The sequence below is a fragment of the Monosiga brevicollis genome, genomic scaffold (genome assembly GCF_000002865.3).
Source record: "Monosiga brevicollis MX1 MONBRscaffold_37 genomic scaffold, whole genome shotgun sequence".
Lineage (NCBI taxonomy): Eukaryota > Choanoflagellata > Craspedida > Salpingoecidae > Monosiga > Monosiga brevicollis.
Window position 1 is genome coordinate 161,571 of NW_001865074.1, and position 23,463 is coordinate 185,033.

The following is a 23,463-nucleotide window of genomic DNA, read 5'->3' on the forward strand; positions in this document are numbered from 1 at the left end:
AGGCAACAACAACTGCCCGTACGGACCACTTTGCCCCTTCAGCCTCTGGTACCATGACCTGCCTTTGGTGAAAGCGTACTCGTACACCTGGGGCCATGTCTTGTTGTTGAGTTCGGTTCAAGAATACCAAAAAAGGATAAATGAGGACATCTCTGTCCAAGACCATCGCCACCTGACTTACGATGTTCTTTGCCCGTATCGTGTTAACATAATAATATTATGTAAATAGGCGCATGTCATCTTACTCGCATGAATCATGCTATCGATTGGCGGTTGAAACCAACGCACAGAACTCAGAGCGGGAAAGGGGGGCATACACAAGGGAAAAAAAAAATCTGCGAGTAGTGCATCGGCTTAGCCGCTGCGTGTGACCACGGTGGTTCCAGCCGTGTCCAGAATGAAGAGAGGGGCGTCCATTTCCCCTGTGGCTTGAGCTTCGTCCTCATTCTCGTCACCGTCCACCGGGGAGCATGCCAGCTACGAGAAAAGACCGCGGCCACAGAACAAAAGCCTCAAGGCGTAAGTTTTAACTCAGCTCAAACCAACAAGCGCGTGCGCTCATGCCCTGCCTTCCCAACGTAAATAGCGGGGATGTACGCACGTCAACAAACTGCTGAAACTCCTCGTCTTCGCTGTGCACGATGAAAAGCACAACGTCACGACTGCAGATGCCACAAGTCGGTCGGAAAGGTGAGAAGGATGCTGGTGTCCGGACAACCCCGCCCATCTACTCGACGGCGACATGACCGTACCTGTTGGCCTCCAGATCGGCAACCAAGGCAGGGCGCGCCTCTTGTAGAAAAGCCACGGCCATGTGCCGCGTTTTGAGAGCTAGACTGCGAACCCGAGACAAGGCGACCGCTTCATCCAGCACCCGCAGTTGCCGCAAGACAAGCACCACGCGGTATGCCAAGGCTTGGGCGCCACTCGTATCCGCATGTCGCAAAAGGTTGCGCTGTGCCAAATCCAGCACTGCCTGCAACAAACCCAACAACACTGGTCGTGTCTCTGCTGGCTCGTACACGGTCACCTGTAGCGCTGCATCCAACGCCACGCGCACATCACCACCTAGAAGGACGTCCAACGTGAGTCGACATGCCCATGCTCGAGAGCCGGCAAATAAAAATCCAACGCCTGCAAGAAATGCGCCGATGGCCGGCAGGCAGGGTAAAGTAGTAAGGGCAAAGAAAGGATGGAAACACCATCGCCACGTACGGGACAACACGGTCAGTTGGGCCACGGCTCGCGAAACATCGACGGGCTCCTCGGCATGCATGCGCAACTGCATATCCAAGTGGTGTGCATACATGGCCGCGAGCACATCCCCTAAGCTGCAAATTGGACCCGAGAGCAACAAGTGAGGAACAAGCCAGTCGTTGGCAGCGTTTCCATCTGCGGTTTGTCTGGCCTCATCTGCCCTTTTATTGGCGGATAACACACACCTTTGAGTGAGGTGGGCACTGCGTAAAAGCGCGAGGTGGAAACGCGTGGTGTGATCGGCGAGTTGCCGCCAAGCAGTCAGCTCCTCTGGCTTTGAAGCTGTGTCCGCTGCCATGGCAAAGGCGCGGAGATAGAGCTGCAGGTTTGCCTCGATGGTCTTGATGGATGCACCCACGACCATGCACTTGTGACAGAGGGCCATCCAGCGCGCGGCCTCGGCCGCCGTTGGCGGCGGGCTGCGCGTTACAAGTTTTTGAGTAAGGGTATCCGCGATAGCGCGATATTCATCCCGCTTCAACACGGCAGCCAGCATGACGCGCTCCCCTAGAGCACGGACGGGTGAGCAAGCCGTCGTCTACGCCCGGGGTGCTGGGCAACCTTAGTCACGTACAGTCTGGCAAGTTGCTGGCCTGAGCAGCAAGCGAGTGGCAGGCGCGTGCGCACGTCTGAGGACTGGCCAGAAATTCACTCTGCATGCCCACCAAGAGCCAAACAGCCAGGTGAGCGCGGGTCTCAGGGTCCTAGGACACTGCAAGGACCATGTGTGCGGGGTACCTGGGCATTTTGATTTCGACAATCCTTCAAAAAGCTGAACACCGACGAGGACAACCGGTCGTGAGGAGCAGCAAAGCGAGAGTCTGCACACCCGCTTCCGGCCTGAGCTGAGAGGGCCAACAAAGACAAAGCGGAATGCTGGAGACCAACGAGAGACCAACCCGGCAAAGTGGCGCAGGGCCTGCGTCTCATTGGCCAGGATCTTGCGCTTGAGCGCGCTGGTGTCGGGCAACTTGTCAAGGAGCGCGCGCAGGATCTGGCGTGTTTTCTGCTCTGTCACGGCAAATTCTACATTCAGCCACCGGAGACCATGAGGCCCAGTCACCATCACCGCCACCGACACATGCCATGTCCAAGCACAGACACCCACATACCAGCTGCATAGCGCTCGGCAAGTCGACGCAGCAGCTTCAGGGCCGCCGCATCCAGCCGACCCACAGCCGCCGTTCGTCCCGACTTGGTCGCCTTGCCACCCGCCATGGCTTCCAGACCCGACGAAGCGTGTACCAAAAAAAAAAAAAAAAAAAAAAAAGGTCGGGGGGAAAAAACTGTGGTCGACGCTACACCTCTCCACCCCTAAGCACACGCCCCGTCCCGCTGCGACCGAAAGATGCGCCGCGACGTGCTCAAGACGATGATGATGCGAGACCGCGCCCTCTGCGTGTGTGTGCGAGAGAGAGAGAAGAGAGAGAGAAGAGAGAGAGAAGAGAGAAGAGAGAGACACGTGTGTGAGGTTAGAGAGAGAGAGCGATACATGTAGAGAGAGAACTTCTTTTTACTTTAAAGAGGTAAGATGTCGTACCTCTAATTTGGATAATGTCTCCTTTTTCCTGCAAGTCCGAGGGATGTATTCAACTTTAAATCATCAATCATCGTCATTAAATTTTTGTTGATGTCGTTACGTTTTACGGAAAAAAAAATAAAAAAATTCGGGCGGTGTGTGTGTGTGTGTGTGTGTGTGTAGGAGGGACAGGAGAACCCGAGCCGAGGGAGGCGGGGGAGGGGAACTGCGGAACGGATCAGCACCACCACTCGCTGCTCAGTCAGCTGATTCGGGCTGTGGTTCTAGAGGCTGGATGTACACGGAGGAGTTGATTTTACTGTTTTTGAATGTGCTTCGACTGACTGGAGCAGCTGCCATCACTGCGAGCTCGCCCGTGATTACCTGGCTCCTTGACTGGTTGATTCGCGGGATTGAGGAACACTGTCTACGCAGTGCATTGTCCTGCCCGTCTGCAAGAGCAGTATGCGAGGTCGGCGGCGCCACCACGCATAGGCTGGGTGTCATCTGATCCGCACCCGTGACCGAACACCATGACCGGCCTGGCTACGCCACGCTGCTCCATCCCGGAGCAAAGTCACGAACCGCACATCATCTTCTGCATCAAAGTCAGCTCAATCTCCCCTACTCATCAAGCTATCCCACTCTTGTTGCTCTGATGAATCTCACCCGCCTGCCGTCTTGTTCACTGTCACACCGTAGGAGCGCGCCGTCTACCCACTGATCGATCGTCTCAGCACGGTACGTTACGCTCCCTGGTCACATATATCACGGGCCGTGGGCGGAGCCATCTACTCCATGTTGCCACACTGGGTCCTCCAGACCTGGGTTTGTCGGGCCTTGACCCGAATGACGACCGCTCATCGCGAGGGTCTTCTGCTCGCCCCGCTCATCGTCCGCCTCGTCCTTGACATTAGTATCGAGCGACCGTCCACCTGGTGCGCTGCCCCGACTGGCAGCTCATCCATCGACTCGAAGAAACCTTGCGCACGCTGCCGCGGCTTGTGCCTCGCATCATCATCATCATCCTGCTGCCCCTAACAGCCGAGTTGGCGACCGGCATCAAACTGGTATTTGCCCCACTACCTTGCCCACCCTGCGCTTCGGCTCGTGATAAACGCCAACCAAACGTGCCTTCATTGGTCTGCCCAGATGTTGCTCGGCCAACAAGGTACAATGGAGATCATCAACAACATTGATGCTCTGGCCAAACTCAAGTCTGCCATCGACACGGCCAAGGCCCTGTGGACCCAGGACATTGATACACTGCCCGTCGTCGCTCTCGCCAGTTATCGTGTCTTTCAGGTCTGCGTCTTTGCCTTGGCTTCCGCTCTTTGTCACTACACCACGCTACTCACCGTGCAGTTTGTTTGTTGTTGTCTTCTTGCACTGGGTTTGCCCGTTGTTTTTTTTACAGCATCGTGGCCATTTGCTCCCACTGCCTGCCATCATTCACGAGGATTCAGACATGAACCTAGCTGTCTCCGAAGCGGTGGGTGTACCATGGGCGGCTGGACGGCTGGCCCAGCTTTGCGGCGTCCTTTCATTTTTAACGCTCTGGTGACAGGCGTCCAGCCCAGAAGAGCTGGAGCGCATCGTTGTGCGCCGCATCGATGCAGGACAGCGCCTTGCCGTGCGCGTACGTACCTGTGGAACTTGGCCGTGGCCAGCCCAACGCGCTGAGTATTCCTCTCACCCATGGCTGAGCGCGCCCTTGCTCCAGGCTCAGATTAGTCCACAAGTACTTCATTCCGGGACCGGGCTTGTGCGCTGCTTGTTTGTACGAGGCCAATTTGGTGCTGCTTACCGAGTGACCGCTCCGACGAGTCGAGCGCCAGACCTTGACGTCGCTCTCGTCCCAATAGAGAGTAAGGGACGAGCATTTTTTCTGCGTTCCACAGCGGCTTTTAGCCGACCCAACGCTCACTGCTGCGCACCCATCCACCCCCTAGGTGCACTGCGTTGTCATTCACTCTTTGGCGGCACACAACCTCCGAGCGTGCTCTGCCAGCGCCTCAATGCCATGGTATGAAGCTCGATCGCGACTAACAAACTCGCACACTAACCCGAGTATCACATAGCATAGCCTATGCACCGCCTTTTTCGGGCGGCATTTTGTCATGCAGGCGTCCCTTAATCTCCTGGCCTTGTGCTCAGGACTTGGCGAGCCCCGTGCTACAATGGTGCAGTCGCCTGGACCTCGGCTTTGTTGCCATTGAATATATTCAGCAAGGGGATCAACTCATAGTTTGTGAGTTCTGGCTTGCAACGCGATAGTGCTTGTAGGCGTGAGCGTGAGACATTCTCGTCTGCCTGGCCTTCTGCGTGGCCTGAATTCGCCTGTGACTCGCTCGCTCATGGCTCTGTAGGTGCCGTGGACGTGGAAAAGGCAGGCATGATTCCCGAGGCGCTCGGCGAGGATATTGCCAGCCACGTCTGGGAGCTGCTGCTGACAAGGGACCCCTTTGATGACGAAGAGGGTTGATAGGGGACAGAAACTGATTAGCACCCTTTGGTTTGGGTCAGCCTCTACCATAACGGAATGGAATTCGATTATTATAAAGCCCTTTTTTTGTTTATTACCCATACAGAATTGCAGTCGCAGCATGCATGGCGTGCCTCCGAGTCAGAATTAAGCGTGGGCACGAGCAATCTGGGCCGCACACCGAGCTTGCTCCGCAGCAGCGGCCACCACACTCGGTGTTTCTCGGCCCAACCATTGAACAAAAGCCCCGCACGCCAGCGCACGGGTAACGTTCTCTTGCAGCTGCTCCAGCCACTCCTGGGCCCTATCAGGCCAGCGTACAACGTGGCCCAAAATGTGATCGCAAAAAAACCAAATAAGATATGACAACAATGGGGCGGGTACACTTGGCAACAAGTACGATGGTGCAAATGACAGCAGAGGTGCGCACCGAGTGTGCATCACAATGGCAAGTGCACCTTGATCCAACCAGTCGACCTGCTCGGCCACGAGTCGCTCCGGCACAGCGGTCAGCTGAGAGAGCGAGTCATGCAGAACAAATGGTAAGCAAGGCGTTGAAGACGTGGCACTGTTTTGTTGGCGCGTCCATGCTCTCACCCGCAAGTGCTTGTGCACGGCCGTGTGCACAGCGCTTCCAGCAAAGAGTGCGCAATGCTGGATCTACCGCCGAAACACTCTACAATGAGACACGCAGCTGTACTCTGCCAACTATCGGGCCCCAAATACATGTATCCCAAGGCCCACGCGATCAAAGCACTCAAATTGAATGCCGACCTGATGCTGTTGGCGCGAACAATGCTCACGAAGCTCCTGGTTCAACCGCATGGTTGAGGAGGAGAGCTTTTTCTGACCTGTGCGCATCGTGATCATCAGGCGTGAGCATCTAGCGGTTCAACAACAAACTCGAGCTTGCGCCCGCCGCCTTTGAATTGTCTGCGAGTGGGAACGTACGAGCCCAGAGCACAATGCCAAAGCGAGGCACAAAGGCAGGGGTGGCTAGCGTGCCCAGAAGATCGAGCAGGAGGCTTGCGGTAATGCGGCGCGTGAGCCGGATATCTACACCCAGCCCCAAGCCAAAGCCCAGACAACAGGCCACTCGGTAGCCTTGCAATCCAGAGGGCACAGCATCGTGATGCATATCATGCTCCAATACCAATGACAGACGGCAGCGCTGCTGGCACAACCAATGACAGACGGCAATCACCACATCCACGGCGGGTTCGTGTAAGCGAGCCGCCACCACCACATTTGAGCACGGTTCAACAACATGCCGCAGTGGCCGGTCCAGCTGCTGTACGTAGTCACGAAACGCCAACCCGTGCCGGTGGCGCTCCTGATAATAAAGAAGATGCGGCCGCCGCGGCCCCTGGCCTTCTCGTCGCCACCCGCCGCCGCTCGCCAGATCAACATCCCCATCCAGATGCCCACCCAGACCAACGTCAGCGTCGACATCGATCCCCGCGCGCTTGGCCCCACAATGCACATACACTGCTTGCCTTGCCGCCGGGTGGGTAGCCTCGGTGTGCGCCGCCACTGGCCCGCGCGGCGCCCTTGGCAAGCTACCCACCGAGACGATGTACTGCCGCATCTCCGTCCCGAGTCAGGCAGAAAAATGCTGACAATTCTCGCTCAACACAACCCGACTTCTTTAGGAAGAAAGTAAGTGCGACGTTGGGGTGTGATGGTGATGGGGTCGAGGGGAAAGGTACTGGAAGGAGGTTTCTTATGCATATCTTGTAGGGAAAGGGGAAGAGCGCAGAGCTCGGTGTCGATTTGTGCCACATTGTGGCTCGCAGGAGAAGAAAGCGAATGGGAGAGAGGAGGAGTTGTGCTCAAGAAGGGCGGTCAAACCCAAACCGATAACCGAAAAAAAAAAAAGGAAACCCCCTACCCCTTGGCCCAGCGCTTTGCTCCAGACCACAAAGGCGCACGGCTTGAAAACGATCGACAACAAGGAAAGGACCGCTCATACGCAAAGGCCCTGCCTAACACGGCCCCTGACTAAAACAGGGACAACCTCGAACAGCTGCTCCCACAAAAAAAAGGGGGAGGCAAGCGCTCGAGGTTGAGACGAGATCACACACCATATCTAACAGGTGTGTGCTCTACTAAGCTCTTGGAAGCAGTCTGAACCAAGACGAGGCTCTTCAGCAACGCTTAGTCAAAGAGGTCAAATCCACCCATGGCCTCGTCCTCAGACTCAGACTCGGGCTCGGCCTGCTTGGCAGCGGCGGCTGCCTTGTCGTCGCCGGCGGCTCCCTCAGCAGCGGCGGCTCCCGAAGCGGCCGAACCGCCACCCAGGTGGCAGATCAGCACAGCCGACTTGGGGGTCACGGGGCTGTTGTTGACCATCATGGGGCCAGTCCACGAGTTGGCCTCGCGCACCTTCTACTTGACACAGTCGCCAATCGTCCCGGCCCATCGATATAGCACGATACAAGATAAAGTAAAACCAAAAGAAACAAGAAAAGAAAGGAATGAGACCCGCCAAAGATACAAACGCGCACTCCACAAAGGCTGTCCAAAAGAATGACAGATGGCAAACGAAGAAGCAAGTGCGATCACGACAACGCTGCCCGTACCTCCTTCAAGGTCTTCTCGAGCTCGAGGGCGGTCGCACCCTCGGCCACGGCAAAGTCCTCATCGGTCGTGCACTTGGAAGTCCACTTGCCGCCGTCCTGCTTCAAGATGAAAATGTGAACCATGATGTCGGTGTTGATGGGTTTTGGTCGAAGGTAAGCTCCTGTGGTTGAAGAAAAACGGCCCGCACACCACCACCACCACCACCGGAAGCAGCAGCAGCAGAGCGCGTCGTTGACACAACCAGTGATTGAAAAGCAGCGCGATGCCGTTGATCACAAAACCGCGCGCATGCATCCGACCGGGATGGTGCGGGGGCGCGAATAGGGGGCAGCCAAGCACAGCAGGACATAATGAGTGTTCCAGCAAAAAAAAAAGGTCAAGTATGGGAACAACTCAAAAGAGCTGATCAAACAGATGGATACAAAAGAGGGATAACAAGAATAAGGATACACGATACACAACCATCACCGCTGGCGCCCGACTGCCGTTCCCGCTATCACGCAGGAACCAGCCCATCGCCACACATACAACACATCGCCAGAGAGAGAGAGAGAAGAGAGAGAGGGAGGGAGAGGGAGAGACAAGAAAAAGAGAGAGTACCGTCCTCAAAGGCTGCCACTCCTCCTTTGGTAGGCATCGTCCCAAAAACGGCACAAAAGAAACAGACAATGGCAGCCCCCTCCCAAAGATTCAGTGGACACATGACTCTTGGCCGGCACAGGGTGAGCACGAGCCTCAACGACAGTTTGTCAAGCCAACTTCATTCCAAACAGCACCACCAGCACCACCAAAACCGCCGCCCTCGCCCTCCCGAGGCCACAACATCGCGCTGCCATTTTTGGCCCCAAACCCCCTTCAGCCCCCTACAGTGACCTGTAGCCCCCTATTCGGGCCCCTCCTGGTGACGCGATCCACACTCACCGCTGCTGAGTTCCACGCTCAAGTCTCTGAATGAAAATAGCGCTAGATTTTCCGTTCATCTCAATTCAGAAAACAGCAACGATCGGTTACCACCTGTCGACGATTTGCTACCAGCTGTTGGAAACACTAACATGTGGTTGTCATCTTACATTTGGTTGCTCCCCAAATAAACCGCCAAAAGCACACTTTCACTCTCTCTCACACACACACAGTGACGGAACGACATCATGGCGCTCCGTTGTGCGAGTAAGTGTCGATGATGGATCAAACGGCAGCGCGCTCCCCCCCCCCCCCCCCCCACTGCTGATGGGAATGCCAGTGATCATGCGCGCCAACCGTTGTGCCTGTCTTGTCCACGTGCTTTTCTGGCCCCACCACGTCGCCTTTGAGCCACCCTTTTTGGTTCCGACACATGGGCACGGCAGCCGAGATGCGATTTTGAGCTGAAACACACACACACACACACACACACACACACACACACACATGAAAGATAAAAAGACAAAGGAATAGCATTCAAATCCTGCCGTTGGCTCGCTTATCGGGATGGCAGCGGCAGCATTTCGCCTCTGGGGCCTTGTGTGCTCGCCTTTGCTCAGAGATGAGACTGACAGGATGGTGAATGACTCACTTTGTGCGTGCTGCGCCCTGCTGCTCAGTCACCGGCGATGTACCCAAGGTGGCGGTCATCTCGCCCAAGTCTGGTGCAGGTTCGTCATTCAACGTCGGAAATCGTCCAGCGCAACTTGTGGGCTTTCGACCCTTTGGCCGTCCGCTTATGCCTTTCCTCCGCCGCGCGTATGATGGCCATACCCAGTGTTTGAGAAGACGGTGATTGAGAAGCACGTTGCTTCTGCTGGCACCGATCCCATCAATGATGAGCCCCTCGATGTCAGCGAGCTGATTCAGATTCAAGGTTGGCGCTGCAACCGAGCACCTCTCTCTCGTCGCCTTGCCTCGAGCTGGCGCTTTGGTGGCAACCCCCACCAACATGACTGGACTTGGTCCCGGCACAGCTGACTTGATTTAATGTTTCTTCTTAGCTCCTGAATTCAACGTGCCGCGTGCACCTGCTGCAACCAGCCTGCCCTCGCTCCTCAAGACGTTCCAGGATGAATGGGTCAGTGGTGCCATCACGCCTGACCTGATTTCCCGAGCGCCCTCATTCGTGTCTGACAACGTGTCTCTCATTTGGTCTCATCCCGGCATGCCTCAATCGTTGGTCGTGTGCTGCGCCGCTGGCCATCAGGATGCTGCCATGCTCGAGACATTCGAGCTGAAGCGCGAAAACCACAAGCTCACGCAAGGTGCGAAGATCACACTTGCGTTTCAATACGCCACTGATCCCTTGCTTTCGCTCATGGCCCCGCCCTTGATTCATCACCCGCACCCGGACATGTGCGCTTGCCCCCTTGGTGCCATAGAGCTCACACAGTCTCTGTACCAGCACGATGCCGCGACTCGCGTGATTGCACGCCTGATCAAGGAGCGTGATCAGGCTCGTCAGGCCCTCGAAAGCCTGCAGGCATCAGGTGTTGCTCCTGCCAACAACGCTGCTCCCGCCGCACAGTCTGAGGCCATGGACGCCAGCAGCGATGAATCCGCATCTGGTCTGAGCCCTGAGGTGGTGGCCCGCATCGACCAGACTTTTGCCCAGCTCAGCCAGGCTCGCCGCAAGCGCGAGAAGAACCCCGAGGGACTTGCTACCCCCGAGCAGATTGGCACTTACAAGCAGCAGGAGGTTATCAAGGGTGTACACAGCTCGCGTTCAGGCAACATCCACTCCCTATCCTACCGTGCTTCTGACAACATGCTCCTCACCAGCTCCTCCGACAAGACGGCGGCCCTTTACAACCTCGAGTCGAAGGAGGTCGTCGCTCACTACAAGGTACCCTTCTATTGCTGCTTCATCCGTTCCAACCAATAGCAAGCTGGCTCCCCCGCCGCTCCTCCATTTTTTTTTTTTTTTTTTTTTTTTTAAATTCCTCGCTGACCGTCACACTTGCTGATCAACACAACCCAACGTTTTGGACCCGCTCGTTTTGAATACTCGGAATCCACCATGTCCAGGGTCATGGCAAGAAGGTCTTGGATGCCCGCCTTCATCCCACTGCCGACGTTGCCGTGACCGGTAGCGCCGATAACCACGTCAAGATTTGGACCGCCTCCACCGGCGAGAATGTCGCTACACTCGAGGTTGGTCCATTTCACCCGGTGTGCCAGTACTGTCCTGGTGATCTTATCCAGTTGTACCACTACCTGCTCGGACCGCCTCATGCCCATGAACAACGCACCCTGTGCTGTTTGAACACGCTTGTAGATGCATTCCCAAGCCGTGAACAACGTCAACATCCACCCCGAGGGCCAACTCGTGGTCAGCTGCAGTGACGACGGCTCATGGGCCGTGTCCGACATCGCCACACAGAGCAACATCACCCTGGTCAACGATGCCAAGGCCAAGAGCATCAAGGCGCTGCGCGTCCATCCTGACGGCGCCATCCTGGGCGCAGGTAACGAGAGCAGCACCGTCGGCATCTGGGATATTCGTACTGCCAAGTGTGAGGCCAGCTTCGAGGGCCACGGTGGTGCCGTGACCAGCCTTGCCTTCTCGGAAAACGGTTACCACATGGCCACGGGTGGCATCGACAGTACCGTTCGCTTTTGGGATCTGCGCAAGCTCAATGCTTTCCACACGCTCGAGTTTGATGCTGGGCACGAGGTGCGTGGCCCCAAATTCCTTGGCCCCCACGTGCTTCTGATTGGTACCTGATTGCCGGCTGGCCCATTTTTGCTGTCGGCACTTGCTCACACTACCCCACCTGGAACCGTCACAGGTGAACAGCGTTGCCTTTGACCACAGTGGCCAGTATTGCGCTGTTGGTGGCTCTGACGTTCGGTGCGTACCCCGTTTTTTTTTTTTTTTTTTTTTTTTTTTTTTCGTTTTTTTTGTTTTTTTTCTATGGTGCCCAGCGCCTCACCCCGCCTATCCTCGGCAACCACTTCACATTCACTCTTTCGGCCATTGTGTGCTTGCCCTCATGTTACACCTAATTGCCCTGCTTGGCTTGATTTCCATGTTGTCCGTTTGCTTCAGGGTGTACATGGTCAAGAAGTGGAGCGAACTGGTCAAGCTGGAAGAGCACAAGAAGGCTGTGGCCGGTGTGGCTTGGGCCCCGAATGCGCAATCCATCTTTTCCGCGGGCGCCGACTCGGTCATCATGCAGCACGGCTTTTGAGGGGTGAACCGGCTTGTTTCTTTTGTCTATTCCACATGTGTCTTTACCCACCCAACTGCCTACGGCGGTGGTGAGGGGTACTCGAGCATCATGCCCAGAGAGCCTGGCGAGATGCCATCAAATTGAAATACAGAAAATTGTACAGCTTCTCGTCCTCGCCGTATTAAGGTTCTTGAGGGCATGTTTTTACACGCTCCAACACAGCGTTTGATGCCTTGCCTGCTGCGCTATAGCTGGTCCTTGCATTTTGAATCACAAGAGCGAAGGATTGAGAGGGATGGCCATGTTCCAGGTCTTGTTTTGACTGCCGTCCAACTCCGTGTCCGTGGCAAAGTATGCCACAAGGGGGGAACCGTGCTCGTCCAGTAATACCTCAGGGCGCTCCTGCTTGTTCTGTACATCGGTGGTTCATTGGGTGAAAGAGTCAGTGCTGTTGATATATCTCACGCCGAAACCAACCGCCCTCTGTTCCCGCCCCCGCCCCCATAAAAAAAAAAAAAAAAAAAAAAACAGCCATCGAGCATCATTCGACTTACCATTCGGCGGGTACGGCCATCCGACCACACATGACTGGTCCAATAGCTGAGGGCTGGTGTAGTGACATTGTAGTGAATCCCATCTGGGCTGATAAAATGAGCCCCAGAATAACCATCGTGTGTCACCGTGCCGTATTCATCCTTGATAATCAAGTGATAATAATCTGGCAGGCGGCACACATTCCAAGGTCGCGGCGATGAAAAAAAAAAAAATAGAAAGACAGCACGGTGAGAAAAAGTGCGGCAAAGAAGAACGGGTCAGGGCTTACCGCTATTTGGATCGTAGTAAACGCTGGGGTCTTCAAAGTTGAATGAATTGGCCGGGCATGGAATGATGGGATCGGGACTGAGGCGGGAAAAGTTGAATTGCCTCCAATCATCGATGCCAGCAACCCCCAAGCACACCTGTCAGAGCAAGATCGATGAGCAACTTGCAAAGAACTGACAGAAGAAAAAGGATTAATGGATTTTGGGAAGAGGCAATGGTTAGCTGCCCGTACCTGGGTTTGGGAGGCAGGTTCTGCACAGCAGCTAGCCTTGTAGACCATGAGCAGCCCACCATCAGGACGGACGGTGACGGCGCAATTGGTGGTGATGCGGCTATCCCAGGCGCCTGGGGGGGCCGGCTTTGGTGTTGACCAAAGAAGGGGTCATGAGGGACGGCGAGAACAAGCTACTGGCAATGATATGGCAGGGACTAGAGGCACCAACCTCAAGAACGGGGTGTGGCACGCGGGTAAAATTGCCGTCAACAGTGGCACTGTAGGCCATGCCCACACGCTGCAAGCCTTGATCGTCTGCGTCGCCTAGTTGTAGGAGGGGGGGAAGGGGTGTTGTCGTCAGGTGGCAAGGGCATTGAGCATTGTTGATGACGTTGGCAGTGTTGATGCCAAGGGTTGTATCCGGTATGAGTGTGGTGGGTGGGCCGTTCGTGTGCCCAGTGCTGATGAGACGTGTGCATACCTGTGTAAAACAGCAGGAAGGTGCCATCAGCTGCACGAACGATTTTGGGGTTCATGGGGTTCTTGTCCCAGCGGCCGGGGATTTGATCAAGGACGACGTTCTGGAAGGTAAAGGGTCCCAGCGGATGGGTGGCTGTCGCGCGAACAATAATGGCATCATATAACCAGTTTTGGAAAAAGTTGAGCGAGGCATTGTAAGCCGAGGCAAACATGTGGTAAGTCTCGTTGACCTGCGGCCAAACAGGCACCAAGTGCGCGATGGGTTAGCTGTGGCGGGGCAAACAGATGGCGGGCCTGCGCCGATGGCCACAATCCCCACCTTGACCACCTGGGCACCCCAGATGTGATAGTCGTCCATGCGAAACCCACTGCACAGCAGGCAGGGAAGGAATCAAAAACGGGCGTCCCACGGGGCCAAAACACAGAGACCAAGCCAAAGAGCAGAAGAGGTAAGAGGAGAGGCTGTGACCATTCAAGGAGCGGGACTGGCCAGCACGCCCAGGATCGCTCAAAAAAAAGACATCCTGCTCAACACACACCTGTTTACGGGGATGGTGAGATTGTTGAGCTGTTGACAGGCCTCTCCGGTGTAGCCCGTTTCACATTGGCAAGTGCCTTCATGGCATACACCTGCTGCAGAACAGTCCACATTGGATTGACAGACCCCTTGACCTGCTGCTGGTACGGCAGCACGGCTTTGCAGCGCGCACAGCGCCACGATCGCAAGCGCCAGCCGCATCATGATGCTTATAAGGACCCAATGCGATGACAATAGGACGGCATGAGACACACCTCTTCTGGTCCAAGGATGAAGAGCCACGAACCAAAGACCCCTCGACAGTATCACCCAGCTCAACACGACCCTAACCCTCACCCTGACCTGACCCTTCCCCCTCACACACACACACACACACACACACACACACACTGCCCCTGGATGCCGCACACGACCAACCTTGGTTCTTAAAAAAAAAATGAGTTTTAGAGAGAGAGAGAGAGATTCGCAGCTGTCACCATGTTTTTGTTTTTGTTTTTCCTCTTGGTGTTTTTGGCTCTCTTTTCCCTTTTGCTTGAAACGAAACTCTCTCTCTCTCTCTCAAAACTCTCTTCTCTCTTTTCTCTCTCTCTTTGCTCTTCTCTCTCTTTTCTCTCTCTCTTTGCTCTTCTCTCTCCTTTTTCTCTCTCTCTCTCTCTTCTCTCTCTCTTCTCTCTCTCTTCTCTCTTCTCTCTCTTTTTCTCCCTCTCTCTCTTCTCTCTCTCTTCTCTCTTCTCTCTCTTCTCTTCTTCTTTTCTCTCTCACTTCCTCGCATTTGGGGACAGCAGTGGCAGTAGCAGACGGGTAGCATGGCGGCAGTGTTGAAGCGTGGGGTGGGGGCTCTGGGTCGTGGATGCGGATCACTTGTGGGCACCCGTGGCTTGGCTCGCTCGGCTGGGCGCTGGGCTGAGGCGGATAGCAAGGTTGCAGCTCGGCAGTTGCTCGACACTGTCAAGACCAAGGAGGAGGTGGCTGCTTTCATCACCACCACGTGCCCCTTTTGCGTGCGCGCCGTCAACCTCTTTGACCAACTGGGTCGCCCCTATGCTCTCTTTCCCCTGAACAAGGGCAACCGTAAGATGCGCACGCCTCCTACATACCGTCAAAGTGCAGCGCTCGAGAGGCACGCCAACTCACCGCTTGTCCCCTTGTTGCATGGCTGCTTTTCTTTTTTTTTTTTCTTTTTCCCCTTGGGTAAGCCGTCTACGAGGGCTTGGAAGCAGACGCCAGTGCCATTCGTGCCGTGCTTGCCGAAGACTACCAGCACCGCACTGTACCGGCCATCTTCATCAAAGGTCAGCTCAGCTCGGCTCCAGAACCCCTATTGTATGTCTTTTGGCCCGTGATTTTCACCTGTGCACACTGGTCTGTAGGCAACATGATTGGTGGCTACTCCGATCTGGCAGAGGCCAAGGGCTCTGGTCGACTGGCAGAGATGCTTGGGGATGACTCGGCCTGAGGAGGCGCACTTTCGATAATAATATTGCTATCAGTCAACTGCTGCTGAGCATTAAAAGCGCGAAAGTTACAATTGACACTGAAACCCAGCTCTTGCCAGCCCTGCTACCGACTGCCCTCCCAGGCACCTTCCTCCTCGCCTCTCACCTTCCCGCTGCGTCACGCACACACACACACACACACACACACACACACACACACACACACACACACACACACACACACACACACACAGAATTTCTTTGTGATGATGATAACGTTGGTGATGACCACACTTGAGTTGTGTTTTCACCATTAAGTTGGCTTTCAAGCTGCCACACTTACATTTTTTTTTTTTTCTCCGTTGGATTGTTCCAGTCAGGTCAGTGGCAGCTCCGTCTCTGCCCCCCCACCCCACACCCCCACCCCCTGTGCCAGCTGCTCTGCTCTCGTGTCTCTGTGGTTGCAACTTGCCCCTCTTGGGTTCTCAACCTGGTATATACCGGATTGGAGCAAAAGCCGACCACCTTGCATTCGCCCCAGTGAAAGACACAGGATGCCCTTGTCTCTAGGACATGTTGCGGGAAGAATGCGAGCCATCGAGCCTGGAATGTGCTGACTGTGCTTCTTCGACTGCTTTGTTCCCCCCAGCACGCAGCCAACACTGCGAGGTCGTTGTGTCCCGTCCCGAGACAAGCACAACCCTAGCTCTCCTTTTCCAGTTTCCCAGGGGTTCTGGACCAGCGGAGCGCGGACACGTAGGCTTGGATGAATAAGCAAACCCTGTTTTGACCTCAAACTGGCGCGCGTGTCGCGCCTTTTTCGACTGTTCTTGGTTCTGCTGTGGTGGACCGCAACTCCAGGCCTGTGGTATACCCTCAAAGCTGCTGACCGACGTGGCAGTATGAGTAGCACTGGCCACAGCAGCTTTCGGCGTCTCCAGCCGGGTCGCCTTTTCCAGTGGGTGGGCGAGGTCAGCCTTCGCGCCCTTGAACGTGGAGCCCTCGTACCCATCACCACGGCCGTCCAAAAGGTCAGTTGCAAAGTATATCGGGTACGCCTGTGCAGAGTACATTGCTCACACGCGCGCTGCATCTACCCTCTGCGCCCCATTGCTCCGATCGATCCCAACACAGGTCGAGACAGATGGCGTGGTCGTCCCGCTCCGCATCATGGCCCGAGCTTCTAAGAAAGACCAAAGCAAGAAAGTTCGACCGGCTGATTTTAACCCTTTTCTACCCCCAGACCCTGACCTTACGGTTCGTTTTCGCCCGACATCCTCAGTCAAAGGCAGCATCTTACCAACTCGACTGCTGTCCTACGATTTTCGTTTTTTTTTCCTCTCTGCCTCTGTCTGTCTCTATCGCTCCCACTGTCACTGTCTGTCTCTGCTCTGTCTCTGCCTCTGCCTCTGGTGGTACGGATGCTTCTCCTGGTCACTTGCGGCGGCTGTAGGTGTGCGAGGTCACGGATAGTCATTTGGTTTTGTTAAACAAGTTTAACGTCATCCATCATCATGCCCTCTTGGTGACCAAAGATTTTGTCGAACAGTCATTGCCCTTTTCAGCTGCCGATCTTGAGGCCACCGCTGTGACACTGCAGGAACACAACTGGCTCGTCTTCTTCAATAGTGGACCAGAGGCCGGTGCCTCTGAGCGACACCGGCATCTGCAACTTGTACCGCTGCCCGTTGAGACAGGTCTTCATGCCGATGTGCCGATTGAGGTGCTGTTCGACCCCTCCTTGCCAGTGCACCAAATCACCCGACAGCCGCGTCTGCCCTTTCGTCACGCCTTTGTGGCCTTTCACGCGGACCACGTGACGGGAGCTTCTTTGCTGGAATTCTACACCCAAATGATTGATACTTTGGGCTTGCGTCTGCACGATGCTCCTCATCTGAAGGCACACAACGTCCTGCTGACCCGTCGCTGGATGATGATCGTGCCCCGCACTCACGAGGCCGTCCACGGCATTGCTCTCAATGCCATGTCCCTTGCCGGCTGCCTCCTCGTTCGCACCGAGGACCAAGAAGCCACGGTTCGGGCTGAGGGCTTGCTCCGGCTGCTGCGCGGCTTGACCGAGTCTGACGATACAAACAGCGAGGATGACAATCTGCCGCTCAACTTGGCCAGCGACCACGCCCGTTGAAACTGACGACAGCGTCCTCCAGTCCCGAAACCCCATGCCTAATCCACTCAACATGGCTGAAGGTTTTGGGTTCTTGTCATTTGGCCGCGTGTTTCAAGTGTCCATACCTTTTAAACGCTGTCTCCTCTCGTGCCTGGTGTTCCCACCCCATGCCCCCGTCCCAATCGATCAACTTATCCAACCCCCCACCCCATCACACCAAAACGTTAACAGGAGCTCAAATCCTTCCCTTACATCCGGATGTACTATGGGTGTCAAGAGCATTGATTTTTTTTTTTTTTTGGGGGGGGGGGGGGGAAGGGTTTTTTTTTTTTTTTTTTTTTTTTTTTTTGGGTTTTTTTTTCTTTTTTCTTTTTTCCATTTTTTCATTTTTGACTCCAAATTGTGAAACAGGGCGGAGCAGTGGCGGTGAAGGCAACGAGAGTGCTCGGCTCCCGTCGGGACGAGAGGTTGCAGAGAAGACCACGTCCAGGTTTCAAACTCGTTCTATTCTGGACAGACGGCAGACTGCGCGACTCGATTCAGTCAAGCGGGGGTGTTGACGTGATATGCACTGGCCTTTTGCTCAGACGTCGACGCCAACGCCAACGCGAGCAAGGCTGACACGTCCAGCTTTAGACCCAGACACCACACAGCACCGGCTTTCCAACCCCAACGGTACGATGCCTGCAGCCCCTCACTGTGCTTCTGCTGAGCATCCACTCCAAGTTGATCTACCGCGCCAGATAGCACCCAAGCCAGTTACCGTGGCTGGTTCCTCCCCCCTCGCTGCTTGGGTGTGAAATCTCACGCTTTGCTGTCGCGCTCTTTGATCAACTCAAACCGCAGCGGGTCTCAAAACGTATTTTCCCCAAACCTCTGGCCCTTGAGGGCCGGTGCCTCCGGGGCCGGGCCCCAGCTTTTGTCGTGCATCCATACCAACCTCTGCATACTCGCGTTGTGGCACTTCCAGCTCGGGCTCGGGCGTCATGGGCAAGTGGAACAGCAAACCCATCGTCGACGGCGCTGAGCTGGGCTCCGAGCGCCTTTTCGGCCTTGAAAACGTATGACCTCGACCCGAGCCCCAGCCGGGCGTAATCGTGTTGACACTGCAGTGAATTGTTCTCACTTTCTTTTCCCGTGCTGCTATTTCCAGTTCGGCAACACCTGCTACTTTAACTCTGTGCTGCAAGCGCTATATCATTGCCAGCCCTTTCGGGACTCCCTCCTCATCCACTCAAAGTCGGTTCCCGTACATCTTGGCACCACTTGTGCCACCAACACGCTTGTCTCAACTGGCACATGTTGTTCACCTGCTACCTCCTCTTTCCCCACTCCTTGTACATTGATACCATGGCAGATCCCAACGGGAGGGAGACGTCACACTGCTCGATGCCTTGGCCACTCTGTATCACAAGATAGCAACGTCGCGCAAGCGACACGGCATCATTCAACCACGCCAGTTTTATGCCTGTCTACGCCAAAGCAATGGTACGCTCAATCCACACCTTGTTTGGAACACGGGGACTTCTAGCCAGCTGTCCGCATGCCAGCCTGACGATCCTCGGACCTGTAGAAATCTACAACAGCAGCATGCAACAGGATGCTCAGGAGTTTCTCAACTACCTCCTCAATGAGCTGTCTGAACAGGCCGTCAAGCTTGGTGAGTGGGATGCCGCCTCACTCAAATACCCACACGTGTCCCTTGGGTTGGTCCACTCATGCCTCTGGGTCTGTCGTTCACAGCCCGACGAGAGCGGCCTGCTGCTGCTGACGCCCCCCAAAAGGTATTCCTACACGACTTTGCTGTCAGAGAAATTGCTGTTGCGTCGAACCCTTTTTTTTTTTTTTTTTGCAAATTTTACCGCCCTTCAACCCATGGGCAATGCTCGTCTTTAGCAGACTTGGGTGGAGGATCTTTTTCGTGGCACCTTGACCAACGAGATTCGCTGCCTCACCTGCGAGACGGTAAGCCTCTGCTCCGTCTTTATGTACCGGTTCCACCCCAAACTGTGCCTCGCCATTGCACATTTTTGAACAGCGCTTCTCGGCGTTTATTTGTGCCTCTTTCTGCTTCGCTCTGTGCTGATCTTTGTTGTTGCTGCTTGCTATTCACTGCTCATGATTATTGCATCAATAGACGACGACGCGTGATGAGCACTTTCTGGATTTGTCCTTGGATATTGGTCAGAATTGCAGCTTGACCAGCTGTCTGCGGTCCGTTGGTCCCCCAGCACCGCTCGTCTATATGTAAACAGGCCGTGCCCAGCCTGGTCCACCCAGCTCACGTGCCTGGTACCCTGAATGGTCGAGCACGGTGCAGAAACTTTAGCTCAACTGAAACGCTAAGGGAGGATTCAAAGTACTACTGCGAGGCATGCTGCTCCAAGCAGGAGGGCGAGAAGAGGTACAGTTGCTTCCATGATTGCGCGCTTTTTTCCCCCAACTGTCTAGTCTATGCGTCCGCCTCACAGGGGAGCAACGATAGGCTGCGCATCAAAGCATTGCCCAACGTGCTAGCAGTACATCTCAAGCGCTTCAAGTACAGCGAACAGTTTCAGAATCTTAAAAAGCTCTCTTGCCGCGTCGCTCACCCTGTTGAATTGCGCGTTGTCAACACGGTGGGTCACTGCCCGTGCCTCTCTGCTTCCACGCCAGCTATCTACGCAGCTTGTAGCCACCTCACCTGCGTGGGCTGTTGGTGTGCTGGTAACGCAGACCGATGATGCCGAAGATGCGGAACGACTTTACGACCTCTTTGCGATCGTGATCCACATTGGTTCACACCTCACCCGTGGTCACTACATTGCTCTCGTCAAATCGGGCATGCAGTGGCTGTTGTACGATGATGACCGAGTCGAGGTAAGGGACTGGCTCCACTCAAATGAGCGCTGATAGAACCTGACCCCTTTGTCATCACTCGGTTCATCGTTGATTCTTTTTTTCCGCCTTTTTTGTTTGTTTCGTTCCTGTTTTCACCTGGGCGTCGGCTACAGGCGGTGCCCGAGTCCAGCATCGAGGATTATTTTGGCCATACAGAAATGCAGGAGCACCAGCGCAAGACCTCGTCCACGTCCTACCTCTTGTTCTACCAAGCGCGCCGCATGAGCTGCGCCTTTCCCACCTTCAAGGTCACCCCGCCCTCTGCCAACGGCACAATGCGTACGTGTCCCGACTTGAAGTGTATGATGTTGTGACAGCTTCCCCAGTCAACACGCATGGCTGATCCCATGCGCACATGACGTCATTAGGTGGCGCGCGCGATGCGGATGAGAGCACATCTGCGCCGGTGGCCCGCGGGCTGCCTGCGGCTGTATCCAATGCCTCATATTGAGAGTCGCAGGGTGCGCTGTGTCAGCGTTGTCATTTGCGAATATGCTGTGGCCATGCTTTTGACCTGCCTTAGTTTAGAGGGACGATGATGGACAAATAGACGTTAATGTTTTTTTATTTTAGCACCGGCATCTTGTCGGCAGTGCTGTTGACTATGCGCTTGTGCTGTCGCAATCAGAACCAGGCTTTTCAACAGCCCAATTTATCAGTGTGCAAAAAGCATCACTCGGTTTTCCGAAAAGCAAGCCCAAAGGGCGTGCCGAAGCAACTATGCGGTTCATCGACCCTACAGACAAGTACAATCACTCATATCCTCGACATCGACTTCAGGGCAGTAGACAGCTGCAAGCTCAACTATGAGTGGGCCATCGTCACGCGGATGAAGGCCTATTGAGGCAATGACCTGTGAGTGGGTGTGGCCAACCCAAAACAAACAAAGACACACCAAAGCTCACCACCAACGCACACACACACAGGTGCACTCACCAACAGCGGCAACATCATCCTTTGTCACCCGTCGCGTGGGTCGGTCACGCGCAATGGCCAGAGCCGCCAGGATTTTGCTGTTCAGCTCAACAAAGTACCTAAGTGACGGACACACGCATGTGGGGCATGAACAGGCGACACCGAAACCTTAGCATTGCGCCAGTGCCCGAACGAGAGGTGGGAGCGAGGCGACGCACTGAACGATCGTGCTGTCGGAGTTGGATGCACGCAACAACTGGTTCAGCCTATCGAGGTCAACGAGGGCCATCCATCATGAGCTGGGGTCGTGGATGCCCCCCAAACTTGTAAATTCTGTGCCCGTTTCATTCTGCTGTGGCATAAGGCAGCACACCTGGCAAAACGACGATTGTCGGCAGCAGTTAAGCGCAGAAGACGATTCACCCCTTCATCCGGGGCAATGAGCTGTCGTACACGGCGTGCACAAATCAACAGTATGAGCTGTAAAATGGCAGCGCAGCCGTGCGGTGCGAGGGGCGCGATAAAATGGATGACGCATGTACCTTGTCTTCTTTGACAAAGACGTCGTACAGCTTGGGCTTGGTCTCGAAGATGGTTTCGGTCACACAGCAAGCATACTCGTCATCATTTTGGATGGTGGCAATGTCGGACAAATTCTGATAGCCGTAGGGTTTGAGAACGGTTTGTAGGCTTGCGTTGGTCACGCATCGCTGGCCCAATGCTCGACACGCAAGTACTACGTCCGCAAAGCGAGCAAATGCGTCACATCGACCGACCGAGCCAGGTCAGTGGGATGCCAAGCAGCAACACATTGAGGCAGTGCCGACTTGCTGCAGTACCAACCTCGTTGACAAGCGTGCTGCACGGGTGGGGAGGTCAAGAAGATGATGCGCTTTTTCAAAAGGGCTAGCTTCCAGAACAACATGATGCGTTTGCCATAGGCATCAAGCAGCTGTTGCATGGCCCCGTCCTTATGCGCCACGGTGATTTGACCCTCGGACCACTCGCACTGCAGCGGGCTACCAGGCACATCCACCCAAGCTGGAATACCAACGTCAATGTGCCGAAAGGCTTCCCTGTCCAAGGATGAAGAAATGGGGGAGGAGAGCGTCGCAGGATGGTTAGCACACGAAAGAGTTGGTTCGGAGAGATGAGAAGCCAGCACGACCCGTGTTGACGCACGGGTGTTGAGCAGCGTTAAAGTTGGTGACGTAGTCTGCTATCGCGTCAAAGTTCTGCTGTGCTTCGTCTGTAATCTGGAGCTGGTGATGGCACTGATGTTCGAGAAAATCCACGTGCATGTGTAGATGATCAACGTTGGCGGAGATGATTCCTGGAAAAGGAGCAGGCAGCAGTGCAACGGTTCAGGCCACGTTTGAAGAGGCGACGCAAACGGCCGTGTTCAAGTAAAGTGTGATCGACTAGGACACGCAAGCAAGGAGGACCAAAACCAGGACGAACCGACGGCACGGGCCCGGAGGTTGCGTTCAGCCGTGTCATCGTTCATCGACTCGAACGCGGCAACTGCATAGAGGTTGCCCGAGACATGAAAATGCACAATGTCATGCTTGATGACGTGCGACCCCGATGGCATGGCCTGCGCGGGCAAGGGGGTCAGCAAGAGCCAAAGGTATCGGAATGCGATGGCGAAATGATGGATCCAATACGACACAAGAAAATCTGTTTGTGTTTGTCCGTGCGCTATCGTGTGGCCATTCGAGTGTGGAGCACGGGCAAGGATCCATGGAAAGGGGGAGAACGCTTCGGCTTGCCTTGAATTCCACGCCATCCAAATCCAGGTCGTAGGGATAGGACCACAAGATCGTGTTGCCTGGAGCCAGAAACACGCCACACTGAATGAGTGGGTGGACAGTGTGCAGCCGAGCCTTGAAATCACAGCGAGCAAAGTCCCGGACATTGATTGACAAGGCCGGCGTCCAGCGCAACACACCTTTCAAGTGATGAAACGTCACGACAAAGGCGCCGACCAGGCCATTCTGAGCCAAGGCCAAGCCCTCCATGTCGGCCATGCTGGCGCAGCTATGCTTCGGCGCGCGTCGGATTACA

General features: G+C 55.1%; 9 protein-coding genes across 9 annotated transcripts; 4 read left to right on the plus strand and 5 right to left on the minus strand.

Annotated features, from left to right (window-relative positions):
- Nucleotides 1-237: 237 nt before the first annotated feature.
- MONBRDRAFT_34440 (uncharacterized protein) lies at nucleotides 238-2,669 on the minus strand. Its single transcript, XM_001750149.1, has 9 exons — nucleotides 2,370-2,669; nucleotides 2,157-2,283; nucleotides 1,996-2,029; nucleotides 1,832-1,910; nucleotides 1,443-1,764; nucleotides 1,216-1,331; nucleotides 753-1,068; nucleotides 602-662; nucleotides 238-477 (listed from the first exon to the last, which is right to left on the minus strand). Exons 1-9 carry the CDS (start codon nucleotides 2,473-2,475, stop codon nucleotides 355-357), a joined length of 1,284 nt encoding a protein of 427 aa, XP_001750201.1. The 5' UTR covers nucleotides 2,476-2,669; the 3' UTR covers nucleotides 238-354.
- Nucleotides 2,670-2,889: 220 nt separating this feature from the next.
- MONBRDRAFT_39031 (uncharacterized protein) lies at nucleotides 2,890-5,342 on the plus strand. The gene is made up of 9 exons (XM_001750104.1): nucleotides 2,890-3,384; nucleotides 3,479-3,517; nucleotides 3,694-3,846; nucleotides 3,929-4,081; nucleotides 4,344-4,415; nucleotides 4,500-4,644; nucleotides 4,729-4,802; nucleotides 4,934-5,027; nucleotides 5,146-5,342. The coding sequence occupies exons 1-9, from the start codon at nucleotides 3,310-3,312 to the stop codon at nucleotides 5,259-5,261; spliced, it is 921 nt and encodes a 306-aa protein (XP_001750156.1). The 5' UTR covers nucleotides 2,890-3,309; the 3' UTR covers nucleotides 5,262-5,342.
- A 66-nt stretch (nucleotides 5,343-5,408) lies between these two features.
- MONBRDRAFT_29673 (uncharacterized protein) lies at nucleotides 5,409-6,399 on the minus strand (the record flags this gene model as incomplete). The annotated part of the gene is made up of 4 exons (XM_001750150.1): nucleotides 5,409-5,565; nucleotides 5,692-5,774; nucleotides 6,036-6,112; nucleotides 6,213-6,399. The coding sequence occupies 4 exons, from the start codon at nucleotides 6,397-6,399 to the stop codon at nucleotides 5,409-5,411; spliced, it is 504 nt and encodes a 167-aa protein (XP_001750202.1).
- A 618-nt stretch (nucleotides 6,400-7,017) lies between these two features.
- Nucleotides 7,018-8,547, minus strand: MONBRDRAFT_34442 (uncharacterized protein; the record flags this gene model as incomplete). The annotated part of the gene is made up of 3 exons (XM_001750151.1): nucleotides 7,018-7,649; nucleotides 7,844-8,004; nucleotides 8,445-8,547. 3 exons carry the CDS (start codon nucleotides 8,545-8,547, stop codon nucleotides 7,419-7,421), a joined length of 495 nt encoding a protein of 164 aa, XP_001750203.1. The 3' UTR covers nucleotides 7,018-7,418.
- A 445-nt stretch (nucleotides 8,548-8,992) lies between these two features.
- MONBRDRAFT_34443 (uncharacterized protein) lies at nucleotides 8,993-12,141 on the plus strand (the record flags this gene model as incomplete). Its single annotated transcript, XM_001750105.1, has 10 exons — nucleotides 8,993-9,011; nucleotides 9,425-9,475; nucleotides 9,583-9,681; nucleotides 9,809-9,885; nucleotides 10,015-10,072; nucleotides 10,190-10,653; nucleotides 10,836-10,961; nucleotides 11,086-11,484; nucleotides 11,600-11,661; nucleotides 11,860-12,141. The coding sequence occupies 10 exons, from the start codon at nucleotides 8,993-8,995 to the stop codon at nucleotides 11,999-12,001; spliced, it is 1,497 nt and encodes a 498-aa protein (XP_001750157.1). The 3' UTR covers nucleotides 12,002-12,141.
- A 112-nt stretch (nucleotides 12,142-12,253) lies between these two features.
- On the minus strand, nucleotides 12,254-14,241 carry MONBRDRAFT_12288 (uncharacterized protein; the record flags this gene model as incomplete). Its single annotated transcript, XM_001750152.1, has 8 exons — nucleotides 12,254-12,394; nucleotides 12,538-12,701; nucleotides 12,807-12,942; nucleotides 13,038-13,163; nucleotides 13,249-13,343; nucleotides 13,501-13,729; nucleotides 13,819-13,867; nucleotides 14,039-14,241. 8 exons carry the CDS (start codon nucleotides 14,239-14,241, stop codon nucleotides 12,254-12,256), a joined length of 1,143 nt encoding a protein of 380 aa, XP_001750204.1.
- Nucleotides 14,242-14,514: 273 nt separating this feature from the next.
- On the plus strand, nucleotides 14,515-15,493 carry MONBRDRAFT_29677 (uncharacterized protein; the record flags this gene model as incomplete). The annotated part of the gene is made up of 4 exons (XM_001750106.1): nucleotides 14,515-14,838; nucleotides 14,946-15,108; nucleotides 15,234-15,329; nucleotides 15,408-15,493. The coding sequence occupies 4 exons, from the start codon at nucleotides 14,515-14,517 to the stop codon at nucleotides 15,491-15,493; spliced, it is 669 nt and encodes a 222-aa protein (XP_001750158.1).
- An 882-nt stretch (nucleotides 15,494-16,375) lies between these two features.
- Nucleotides 16,376-20,932, plus strand: MONBRDRAFT_29678 (uncharacterized protein; the record flags this gene model as incomplete). Its single annotated transcript, XM_001750107.1, has 16 exons — nucleotides 16,376-16,504; nucleotides 16,608-16,730; nucleotides 16,927-17,508; nucleotides 18,013-18,091; nucleotides 18,189-18,276; nucleotides 18,572-18,662; nucleotides 18,755-18,840; nucleotides 18,959-19,089; nucleotides 19,133-19,261; nucleotides 19,345-19,385; nucleotides 19,501-19,566; nucleotides 19,739-19,815; nucleotides 19,922-20,219; nucleotides 20,317-20,460; nucleotides 20,595-20,760; nucleotides 20,850-20,932. The coding sequence occupies 16 exons, from the start codon at nucleotides 16,376-16,378 to the stop codon at nucleotides 20,930-20,932; spliced, it is 2,313 nt and encodes a 770-aa protein (XP_001750159.1).
- A 104-nt stretch (nucleotides 20,933-21,036) lies between these two features.
- On the minus strand, nucleotides 21,037-23,426 carry MONBRDRAFT_34444 (uncharacterized protein; the record flags this gene model as incomplete). The annotated part of the gene is made up of 10 exons (XM_001750153.1): nucleotides 21,037-21,318; nucleotides 21,418-21,515; nucleotides 21,615-21,662; nucleotides 21,770-21,840; nucleotides 21,939-22,132; nucleotides 22,240-22,472; nucleotides 22,579-22,729; nucleotides 22,858-22,993; nucleotides 23,157-23,227; nucleotides 23,348-23,426. The coding sequence occupies 10 exons, from the start codon at nucleotides 23,424-23,426 to the stop codon at nucleotides 21,218-21,220; spliced, it is 1,182 nt and encodes a 393-aa protein (XP_001750205.1). The 3' UTR covers nucleotides 21,037-21,217.
- Between the last annotated feature and the right edge of the window lie 37 nt (nucleotides 23,427-23,463).

What these genes read in the sequence shown, in the direction of transcription:
- MONBRDRAFT_34440 (XM_001750149.1), bottom strand. Translation starts at nt 2,475, where the DNA reads ATGGCGGGTGGCAAGGCGACCAAGTCGGGACGAACGGCGGCTGTGGGT. An exon ending in GCCCTGCGCCACTTTGCCGG is followed by an intron (nt 2,030 to 2,156) that starts GTTGGTCTCTCG and finishes GTCGGTGTTCAG; the next exon opens with CTTTTTGAAGGATTGTCGAA. An exon ending in CCAACTGACCGTGTTGTCCC is followed by an intron (nt 1,069 to 1,215) that starts GTACGTGGCGAT and finishes ACGTCCTTCTAG; the next exon opens with GTGGTGATGTGCGCGTGGCG.
- MONBRDRAFT_39031 (XM_001750104.1), top strand. Translation starts at nt 3,310, where the DNA reads ATGACCGGCCTGGCTACGCCACGCTGCTCCATCCCGGAGCAAAGTCAC. An exon ending in CGCTCTCGTCCCAATAGAGA is followed by an intron (nt 4,645 to 4,728) that starts GTAAGGGACGAG and finishes TCCACCCCCTAG; the next exon opens with GTGCACTGCGTTGTCATTCA. An exon ending in AGGGGATCAACTCATAGTTT is followed by an intron (nt 5,028 to 5,145) that starts GTGAGTTCTGGC and finishes ATGGCTCTGTAG; the next exon opens with GTGCCGTGGACGTGGAAAAG.